Source organism: Passer montanus, unplaced genomic scaffold (genome assembly GCF_014805655.1).
Source record: "Passer montanus isolate IOZ18808 unplaced genomic scaffold, ASM1480565v1 scaffold183, whole genome shotgun sequence".
Taxonomy (NCBI): Eukaryota; Metazoa; Chordata; class Aves; order Passeriformes; family Passeridae; genus Passer; species Passer montanus.
The window spans coordinates 370,446-380,910 of NW_024365715.1; the positions used below are offsets into that span (position 1 = coordinate 370,446).

The 10,465-nt window shown below is 63.9% G+C and overlaps 3 protein-coding genes across 5 annotated transcripts in view; 2 read left to right on the plus strand and 1 right to left on the minus strand.

Annotated features, from left to right (window-relative positions):
• The window catches only part of KRT8 (keratin 8), an 11,796-nt gene extending 10,348 nt beyond the window's left edge, over nucleotides 1-1,448 (minus strand). The window contains exon 1 of one of the 2 annotated variants that reach the window (XM_039705742.1): nucleotides 1,324-1,448. In XM_039705742.1, the coding sequence (XP_039561676.1) occupies nucleotides 1,324-1,407 (84 nt within the window). In that variant the 5' untranslated portion in view covers nucleotides 1,408-1,448. Of the gene's footprint in view, nucleotides 1-1,209 lie in introns of both variants that reach the window. The other variant, XM_039705741.1, reaches the window with a different exon arrangement.
• Nucleotides 1,330-7,707, plus strand: KRT18 (keratin 18). Its single transcript, XM_039705743.1, has 7 exons — nucleotides 1,330-1,917; nucleotides 2,727-2,809; nucleotides 4,257-4,413; nucleotides 4,483-4,647; nucleotides 5,281-5,406; nucleotides 6,152-6,375; nucleotides 7,512-7,707. Exons 1-7 carry the CDS (start codon nucleotides 1,465-1,467, stop codon nucleotides 7,615-7,617), a joined length of 1,314 nt encoding a protein of 437 aa, XP_039561677.1. The 5' UTR covers nucleotides 1,330-1,464; the 3' UTR covers nucleotides 7,618-7,707.
• Nucleotides 7,708-10,116: 2,409 nt separating this feature from the next.
• EIF4B (eukaryotic translation initiation factor 4B) overlaps nucleotides 10,117-10,465 on the plus strand; it is an 11,327-nt gene continuing 10,978 nt past the window's right edge. For both annotated transcript variants that reach the window (XM_039705745.1, XM_039705746.1), the window contains exon 1: nucleotides 10,117-10,216. In XM_039705745.1, the coding sequence (XP_039561679.1) occupies nucleotides 10,204-10,216 (13 nt within the window). In that variant the 5' untranslated portion in view covers nucleotides 10,117-10,203. The remainder of the gene's footprint in view (nucleotides 10,217-10,465) is intronic.

The window sequence follows — 10,465 nt, forward strand, 5'->3', positions numbered from 1 at the left end:
GGACACGTCACCCACCGGGAACGCTCGGAATGTTCCTGATAAGGTCCGGGGTGGGAGCAGCCCCGACACCCCCGCCCCTCCCCCCGCGCCCTTCAGGGGGTCCCAGGGGTCCCCAAAGAGGGACGAGGCCGCTGAACCCCGGGCGGGACCCCCCGGGACCCTCGGGTCCGGCACTTCGGGGACCCCGCGGGGAAAATGGAGAAAAAGGGGGGAAAAGGGGGGGTGATGGGGCAGAACAGGATAAAATTTGGCATAAGTGGGGGAAAATGGGGAAAATTGGGCAGGAATGGGGCAAAACGAAGGGAATGGAAGGGGAAGGAATGGGGCAAAGCAGAGAAAAACGTGGGGGAAAGGGAAATGGGAGGAAAAGGGGAAGAAATGGGGAAAATGGGCAGAAATGGCAAAAAAAAATATGGGGGGAAACCAGCAAAAATGGACAGAGATGGGCAAAATTGGGCAAAAAGGGATAAATGGGACATGAATGGGATAAAACAGGGCAAGATCAGGCAAAAAGGGTTAAAGTGGGACAAGAATGGGATAAAATGACAAAATAGGGCAAGAATGAGTGAAATGGGACAGGAATGGGGTAAGACAACAAAATGGGGCAAAACAGGAAAATGGGAAGATTTTGCATAAATGGAGTAAAATGAAGCAAAAAGAGGCAGGAATGGGGGGAATGGGGAAAATGAGAAATGGGTAAAAATGGGACCAAAATGAGAAAAAGCAAGGCAGGGATGGCACAAAAGTGGGCAAAAATGAGCAAATGAGATATGAACAGGGCAAAATGGGGAAAACAGAGCAAAATGGGGCAGGAATAGGGTAAAACAGGGGGGTCTCAGGTCAGGCAGGGGATGCAGCAGTGCAGAGGTCAGTAGGGTGACGTGGGGCTGGCTATGGGGACACGAAAATGTGTGGGGCTGACCCTGCCCCACATCCCACAGTTCTGGGGCTGACTCCTGTTCCTTTGTCCCCCACCCCACAGTTCTGGGGTCGATCCTACCCTTCTGAACACACACCACAAGTTCTGGGTCAGACACCCATCCCTCCAACCCTCACCCTACCAGTTCTGGGGCTGATTCCATTCCCTCTGCCCCCCACCCCACAGTTCTGGGTCATACCCCTTTTCACCCACCCCACACCCCACAAGTTTTGGGGTTGATTCCCTTTCCCCTGCCCTGCATTCCCCAGTTCTGGGTCAGACTCCCAAACCTCTGCTTCACATCTCACGAGTTTTGGGGCTGATTCTTTTCCCTCACACCCCTCTTCTCAAGTTTTGGGGCCGATCCCCGCAGGAACAAAGCCCTGGGCCGGCTCCAGCCGCACCTTCCCGGAGCGAGGCCGTGGGGAGGTGCCGCGGGGCCGCTCCCGGCTATAAAACCCGGCCAGAATTCCCGCCCGGAATTCCATCCGTGCGTCCGTCCGTCCGTGCGACTCTCGGGCTCCCGCCGTCGTGGCACCGTCCCCATGAGCTTCTCCCGCCGCACCGTCTATTCCAGCTCCGTCCGCTCCGGCGGGATCGGGACCCTCGGGACCCCCGGGATCGTCCCCGGCCGCCGCTTCGCCCCCCTGGGCAGCGCCGCCAGCGTGTACGCGGGGGCGGGGGGCGCGGGGTCCCGCATCTCCGTCAGCCGCACCCTGAGCAGCGCCGGGGGGGCCTTTGGGGCCGGTTTTGGGGCCGGTTATGGGGCCGGCCTGGGGAGCAGCGTCTTCCTGGGGGGCTCCGGGGCCGTGGCCAACGAGAAGGAGGCGATGCAGGACCTCAACGACCGCCTGGCCACGTACCTGGAGCAGGTGCGGAGCCTGGAGCGGGAGAACCGGCGCCTGGAGACCCAAATCCGGGAGTTTATGGCCCGAAAGGGACCCAGCGCCCACGACTGGAGCCCCCAATGGGAGCTGATAGAGGAGCTACGGGACAAGGTGGGGGCGCGGGGGGGTCGGGGTTAAACATTAACGGGGGAGGGAGAGGGAAAGAGCTGAACTTTGTGTCTCTGGGAGGTCTGCAGGTCCCTGGGGGGGTGTGGGGGGCTTGGGGGAGGTCTGTAAGTCCCCGTGGGTGGGGGGCGCGGGGGGGTTTTCCTCCCCGCGGGGGGAGCGAAGGGACGTGACCAAGGCCACCGCGGTGGGGCAGTATGGAAGGAGCCCCCCCTCCATTCTTACCCCGATTTTTGGGTAAATTAGCCCCCCCCAGTCCCCCAAAGCCCCTCCTGGAGCCTCCTCAAGGTGACCGGCACCCCTCCCCCCCCTCCCCGACACCCAGGCCCCCGCCCCGCCCCCACCCTGGGTTATCGCAGCTTTTCCGGGGCGAGGCCCTGCAGGGAAGGGGGGCCGGGGAAGCCACCCTGCCACGGTGACGGTGACACGTGTCCCTGTGTCCCTGCGTCCCTGTGCGTGTCCCTGTGTCTGCGTGTCCACGTGTCCCACTCACCTGTCCCCCCATATCCATGTGTTCACCTGTGTCCGTGCGTCTCCGTGTCTGTGTGTGTCCACCCGTGTCCCCTCATGTCCGTGTGTCCCTCCACTTGTCCCCCATCCGTGCATCCCTGTGTCCATGTGTGTCCCCATATCCGTGTCTCCCCATGCCCCCCCCATGAGCCCCATATCCCTGTGTCCTCCCGTGTCCGTGTGTCCATCTGTCCCCACATGTCCCCGTATCTGCGCGTGTTCCCGTGTGCCCCCATGTCCGTGTGTCCCCTGTGTGCACGGGTGTCCTCGTGTCCCCATCCCAGATCCTGGAGAGCACGGTGGAGAACGCACGGACCGTGCTGCAGATCGACAACGCGCGGCTGGCGGCCGATGACTTCCGGGTCAAGTGAGGGCAGGATACTGGGAATACTGGGAATAATGGGAATACTGGGAATGATGGGGGTGGGAATATGGCAGAGATGGCATGGGAATGAGGATGGAGTGGGAATGGGGGTGGGAATATGATGGAAAAGAGGGTGGAGATGGGGTGGGAATGGGGATAGAGTTGGAAATGGAGCTGGAAACAAGGTGGGAATGGAGATGGGAGTAGGGGTGGGATTGAGTAGGAATGAGGATGAAGATGGAGTGAGGAAGAGGGTGAGGATAGGGGTGTGAATGGGAATGAGGATGGGGATGGAGACGAGATGGGGATGAGGACAGGGACGAGGATGGAAACAGTGGGGATGGGAATGAGGATAAGGATGGTGAGGGAGATGGGGTGGAGACCAGCATGGAAAAAGTAGTGGGAATGGGAATTGGGTGGAAATGGATGGAGATGGGGACTAGGGGGAGAACAGGGGCAATGGGAGTGAGGATGAGGATGGGATGGGAGACTGAATGGGGATGGGTGGGAAGGAGAGGGGTGCAGGGATGGGAATGGGGTGGAGACAGATGAGGATGGGGCTGGAGATGGGACAGGGATGTGCACAAGGACAAGGGTGGAAATAGGAGTAGGAATGGGGACCGGATGTGGACAGGGACAGGGATGGGCTAAGGATGGGAATCAGGATGAGGACAAGGTTGAAGATGGAAGCAGGAGTGGGAAACTGGATGGGGACAGGGACAGGGACAGCTGTAGGTGAGAGTTGGGATGGGACAGGAATGGGAACATGGATGGAGACAGGAATGGGACAGAACTGGAGATGAGGATAAGGAATAGGATGAGAAGGAATGGGGACAGGAACAGGGGATGAAAATGAGGTGAAGACAAAGAGAAGGATGAGAATGAGGATGGGAACAGGTACAAAGACAGGATGAGTGGAGGTGGCAGAGGAGATGAGACAGGGATAAGAACATGGATGGAGACAGCAATGGGGTGAGGTCAGGTGGGGCTGGAGATGGAAATGAGGTGAGGGTGGGACAAGGAGATGGGATGGAATTGAAAATGGAGATGAGGATGAAAATGGGAAGGGAAACAGAGATGGAAGTGAGGATGAGGATGGGGTTGAGAATGAGAATGAGGATGGATATGAGACAGGATGAGAATGATGGGAATGGGATGGAGAAAGTGTTGTGATGGGGATGGAAATGGGAATGAAGATGAGGATGATGGGACAGCGATGGGGAGAAGGATGTGTTGGGGATGGAAACAGGGCTGAGGGTGATGGGGATTGAACGAGGATGAGGAAAAGGCTGTGTTGGGCTGGGGATGGAAATGGGGCTGCCGATGGGGGTGGGGGACAAGGATACAGGGGACAGAAACAGGGCCAAGGACAAGGACAACGTTATGAACGGGCACAAGGCTGGCTGGGCTCCGTGTCCCAGCTCTGACCCCGTTCCTGCGGCGTGTCCAGGTTCGAGGCAGAGCTGGCCATCCGGCAGTCGGTGGACAGCGACATCGCCGGGCTGCGCAAGGTCCTGGACGACACCAACATGACGCGGCTGCAGCTCGAGGGGGACATCGAGGCCCTGCGCGAGGAGCTGATCCTGCTGCGCAAGGACCATGACCAGGTGGGTCCAGAGGGCTTGGGGGGCTCGGGAGGGGCTGTGGGACCCCAAACTGACCCATCCTGCCTCCAGGAAGTGCAGGAGCTGCGGGCGCAGGTCTCGCAGTCGGCGCTGACGGTGGAGGTGGACGCACCGCGGTCGCAGGATTTAGGGAAGGTCCTGGGGGAGCTGCGGGCTCAGTACGACGCCCTAGCCCAGAAAAATCTGGAGGACCTGGAGAAGCAGTGGGGGCAGCAGGTAGGCAACCCTAAAAAACCTCAAATCCCACCCAAAGCCAGCTCCAAAATGATCCTGGGGGAGTGTGGATCCAGGACAATGACTCTGAAGGACCTGGAGAAGCAGAAGGGTGGGAGTTGGAGACCCCAAATCCCCACCAATCCACACCCGAGGATCCCCAGTGATGGTCCATAGGGGTATCCCCAGTCTGGGATCACCAGGAGGGTCCCAAAAAAGGGGAAACTCCTTTTGGGGAGTGTCCCCAGGCTGGCATGGAAGGTCCCCAAAGAAGCCCCACAAAGCCAGGGGGAAGAGGTGTGGCAGACCCAGGGGGTCCTGGGTGGACACTGGGGATGTTTTCAGGGGGAGTCCTGGGGTGAACTGCTCCAGGAGGTTCCTGGTCCAACCTTGGGGACACTTTTGGGATGGCCTCTGTCCAAGGGGGTCCAAGTTTGGAGCCCCTCTAGGGCACACCCCACAATGTGGGACCCCCATTAGGGTCCCATGCCTGAGTCTGGTTCTTCTTGAGATGGTCTCTCTCCCCCGCATCCCCTCCAGGACTTGGGGTGCCCATGGTGGGTGGGACCGAGGCTGCTGTCCCCCAGACCCCAAGGTTGTCCCCAGGCTCCCCTAGACCCCTCCTTTCCCTCCCAGATCACGGAGACCACCCTGGAGGTGACGCAGAGCACAAAGGACCTGGACGTGGCACGAGGCACTGTCGGGGCCCTGCGTCGCTCACTGCAAACCCTCGAGATTGACCTTGAGGCCCTGCACAACCAGGTATCCCAAAATTCCCCAAACTCCCCCAAAAAAACCCCCCCCCCCCCAAATTCCTCAATCCACAGCCTCACACCCCCAACTCCCCCCAAAAAAAAAACCTAGCTCCCCTTAATCCCTGCCCCCAGAGCCCCAAAACCCTTCCAACCCCCAACCCCCAACTCTAGCCCCACAAAGGCCATTTTTGAGGTCCTGACCCCTCACCCCCTAAACCCTCCAAATCCCCCAGAACTTGGGGCTGGACATGGCGCTGCCTGAGGCTGAGGCTCGGGGCAGGGTGAACCCCCACAAGACTCCCCAGTCCTCCCCTGATCCCCCCAGAACACAGGTTTGGGGTCTGCATTGACCAAAGCTCTGAGTGAACCCCCAGTTTTTGGGGTGAACTCCTGCAAAACCCCTACATTCCCCAGAATGCAGGTCTGGAGTCACTGGCTGAGCCCAAGGTGACTGCTCCCCCACTCCTCTTGGTGCAGATCCTCCAAACCTCCCATTTCGGGTTACTGGCTCCCCCCAAACCCCCTAATTCCCCCACAAGCACCCCAGAACACGGATTTAGAGGTTGCCATGGTCAAGGCTGAGACTCAGATCAAAGTGAACCCGCCCAAAACCCCCTAAACCCCACAATCCCTCCAGAATGTGGGTCTGGAGGCAGTGCTGGCAGAGGCTGAAGTTTGGGATGAACCCTTTCAACCCCAATTTTCGGGGTGCTGACTGCCCCAAACCCCCCTAATCCCCCGGATCCCGGCAGAACGCGGGTCTGGAGGCGGCGCTGGCCGAGGCCGAGGCGCGGGCCGGGGCTCACCTGGCGCAGGTGCAGCTCCAGGTGAGCGCGGCCGAGGCAGAGCTGCGGGAGGTGCGGGCGCAGCTCCAGCGGCAGAACGAGCAGCACCGGGAGCTGCTCGGCCTCAAGGACCGGCTCGAGGCCGAGATCGCGACATACCGGCAGCTGCTGGAGGGCGGCGACGGCTTCAGGTTGGCAGGGGGGGACTGGGGAGGGGATCAGGTACCGGGAGGTTCAGGTGGGGGGGAAGGAATTCAGATAGTGCCGGGGGGAAGTTCAGGTGAGACGGAAGTTCAGCTACAGGGAGGGGGGTGAGTTCAGGTGAGTGAGGAAGCTTGGGGGGGAGTTCAGGTCCAGGGAGGTTCAGGTGAACGGGAGGAGTTTAGGGGGGTTCAGGTGAGAGGGAAGGTCAGGTATGAGAGGGTTCAGGAGGGAGTTTGGTGGAGAGGGAAGGAATCCACGTACGGGGTGTTAGAGTTCAGGTGAGGGGGGAATCTGGGGGTGTAGTTCGGGTGAGAAGGGGAAGGAAGCCAGGTACAGGGGCTGGGAGTTCAAATCGGGGGGGAGTTCAGGTACAGGGGGAGAATGTGGGGCGGGCATTCAGGTACAGGGGCTCAGGTGAGAGGGGGAAGTTCAGGTTTTGGGGATGGTGAGCACAGAGAGCTCAGGTGAGGAAGTTTGGGGGGTGAGTTCAGGTACAAGGGCTCGGGGAGGGGGGCAAAATTTGAGGGGAGGAGTTCAAGTGAGAGGGAAATCCAGGTACAGGGGGGTTCAGGTGGGATGGAAGTTGAGGTGAGGGGGAAATGGAGACAGAGGAGGGGGGGATATGGGCTTGGAAGGGGATGGGAAGGGATAATTCCAGGAATTGAGTGTCCAGGTGCTGTCCCTGGCATGGGGAGGGGACACCCAGGGCAGATGAGACCCCTGTGATGACACCCCTGTGATGAGGTGTCCAGGTCCCACCAATTACAAGATTTTTGGGACAGCCAGGGGACAGCGGTGACATCCAGGGGGGATGATCCCAGGAGATCACATATCCCAGCTCTGTCCTTCAGGATGGCCTGGGGACGGGGACAATGGTGACGTCAGAGGGGATGAACCCCAGGTGTCCAAGTGTCCAGGTCCCAGCAGTTACAATATTTTGGGAACAGCCAGGGGACAGTGGTGGCACCCAGAGGGGACAGTCTCCAGGGTGTTGGGACACTCCAGCCCATCCCACTGGACATGCCATCTCCATCACCTGCTGAGTGACACTGATGGGGGGGACACTACCGGCATGGGGAGGGGACCCCTGGGTGCCCCCACCCCTAACGCCCCCTCCCCACAGCCTGAGGGATGCTCTGGACAAGGAGACCACGGCCACCACGGCAGGGACAGGGACCACCCAGCGCGTGGTCACCGAGACCAGGGAGGTGAAGGTCCGCACGTACTGAGGGGGTCACGGGGGACACCCAGGCCCCAAAACCCGGGGTGTCCCCGAGCCCCTCCAGATCCGAATAAAGTGGTGATTCCCATGAATGGGAGATGGGATGTGTGGTGTGTGTTTCTGGGGGGACAGCGGGGTGGGGACACGGGGCTGAGACCGGGAGGAAACTGAGGCACGGGGTGTGGGGAGCTGTCAGGGGAGGGATGGATTCCTGTACCCCCTCCTTGTCACCATCCCGACAACGACCCCCGGTCACCCATGCTCCCCCGGGACGCCCCTTTCGTCCCCCGCTCATGTCGGGGTCCCTGGGGGCATCGACCTTCCTGACCCAGCCAGGAGGACCCCAAAACGTCCCTGTCCCTGCCGGCCCCGGGATCAGCCCCGAGCTCCGGGTGCCGTCCTGCCCTGAACCGCTCCCAGGGGGACACGGGGGTCGCGGGAGCGGGGGTTCCCGTGCGGTACCCGGGGGTCCCAGTGCGATGCTCGGGGGTCGCCGTGCCGTGCTCGGGGGTCCAGCTGCAGTGCTCCGGGGTCGCGGTGCAGTGCTGGGGCATCCCGGTGCAGTGTTTGCTCGGGGGTCCCGGTGCGGTGCTGGGGAGTCCCGGTGCGGTGCTCGGGGGTCGCGGTGCGGTGCTCGGGGGTCGCGATGCGGTGCCCAGGGGTCCCGGTGCGGTGCTAGGGGGTCGCGGCATCGTCGTGCCCGGGAGTCCGGGTGTCGGGAGTTCCTCGGGCGCCGGTGCCCGGAGGGGCCGGTGCCCGGGGATCCCGGCGCAGATGTCTGGGAGTGTCAGTGCCCGGGGGTCGCTGTGTCCGGGAGTCCCTGGGGTGTCACTAGACCGGGGGTGTTGGTGCCCAGAGGGTGACGTGCACGGGGGTGCCGGCATCGGGGCTCTCGGGGGGCTGTCCGGGGGATCGCGGTGCCTGGGGCTGTCGGTGTGTGGGGGAGCCCGCATGCGGTGCTCCTTGTGTCGGGGCTCCCACTGACCGGGAATCCCGGGGGTGGCAGTGCCAGGGGTCCCAGTGCGCTGGGCTCCGGGAGTGACGGTGCTGGCGCGTCTCGGTGTCCGGGGTGTCACCGCCCGGAGGTGTCGGTGTCCGGCAGTTCCGAGCAGCCCGGGTGGTGCCTTGGGCTCCGGGGGCTGTCGGTGTCGGCCGGTGCCCGGGGGTGTCAGTTCCGGGGGGTGTCAGTGCCGAGGGTCCCGGGGGTGTCAGTGCTGGGGGTCCCGGGGGTGTCAGTGCTGGGGGTCCCGGGGGTGTCAGTGCTGGGGGTCCCGGGGGTGTCAGTGCTGGGGGTCCCGGGGGTGTCAGTGCTGGGGGTCCCGGGGGTGTCAGTGCTGGGGGTCCCGGGGGTGTCAGTGCTGGGGGTCCCGGGGGTGTCAGTGCTGGGGGTCCCGGGGGTGTCAGTGCTGGGGGTCCCGGGGGTGTCAGTGCTGGGGGTCCCGGGGGTGTCAGTGCTGGGGGTCCCGGGGGTGTCAGTGCTGGGGGTCCCGGGGGTGTCAGTGCTGGGGGTCCCGGGGGTGTCAGTGCTGGGGGTCCCGGGGGTGTCAGTGCTGGGGGTCCCGGGGGTGTCAGTGCTGGGGGTCCCGGGGGTGTCAGTGCTGGGGGTCCCGGGGGTGTCAGTGCTGGGGGTCCCGGGGGTGTCAGTGCTGGGGGTCCCGGGGGTGTCAGTGCTGGGGGTCCCGGGGGTGTCAGTGCTGGGGGTCCCGGGGGTGTCAGTGCTGGGGGTCCCGGGGGTGTCAGTGCTGGGGGTCCCGGGGGTGTCAGTGCTGGGGGTCCCGGGGGTGTCAGTGCTGGGGGTCCCGGGGGTGTCAGTGCTGGGGGTCCCGGGGGTGTCAGTGCTGGGGGTCCCGGGGGTGTCAGTGCTGGGGGTCCCGGGGGTGTCAGTGCTGGGGGTCCCGGGGGTGTCAGTGCTGGGGGTCCCGGGGGTGTCAGTGCTGGGGGTCCCGGGGGTGTCAGTGCTGGGGGTCCCGGGGGTGTCAGTGCTGGGGGTCCCGGGGGTGTCAGTGCTGGGGGTCCCGGGGGTGTCAGTGCTGGGGGTCCCGGGGGTGTCAGTGCTGGGGGTCCCGGGGGTGTCAGTGCTGGGGGTCCCGGGGGTGTCAGTGCTGGGGGTCCCGGGGGTGTCAGTGCTGGGGGTCCCGGGGGTGTCAGTGCTGGGGGTCCCGGGGGTGTCAGTGCTGGGGGTCCCGGGGGTGTCAGTGCTGGGGGTCCCGGGGGTGTCAGTGCTGGGGGTCCCGGGGGTGTCAGTGCTGGGGGTCCCGGGGGTGTCAGTGCTGGGGGTCCCGGGGGTGTCAGTGCTGGGGGTCCCGGGGGTGTCAGTGCTGGGGGTCCCGGGGGTGTCAGTGCTGGGGGTCCCGGGGGTGTCAGTGCTGGGGGTCCCGGGGGTGTCAGTGCTGGGGGTCCCGGGGGTGTCAGTGCCGGGGTCCCGGGGGTCCCGCTCCCTCCGGCCCCTCCCTCTCAGAACCATCAGGCCCCAGGCCCCGCCCCCGGCCCAGACCACGCCCCCGCGCTGTGCCCCGCCCCCTGACAGGGCGCGACGCTCGTGGTCACGTGACGCCGCCATCCGGGTCCTTTGCCTTCTCTGCCTCGTCCCAACATGGCGGCCCCAGGTGAGCGCTGCGCCGCGGGCCCGGGCCCCGCCGGCCCGCGTGGAGCTCCGCGGGCACTGATGGCGGCATTGATGGCGGCCCCGGGGCTGCTCCGAGCGCCGCCGCGTCCGGAGATGGTGCTGGGCGGGAGGCGGTGGCGGGAAAACCGGGGGAAGCGGCGGGAAAACCGAACCCCCCCCTTTCCTCCTCCGCCGCGTCCCCTCAGGGCGGGCGCGCTCCCTTCCCCCCCCCCCTCCCGCCGCTTCCCAT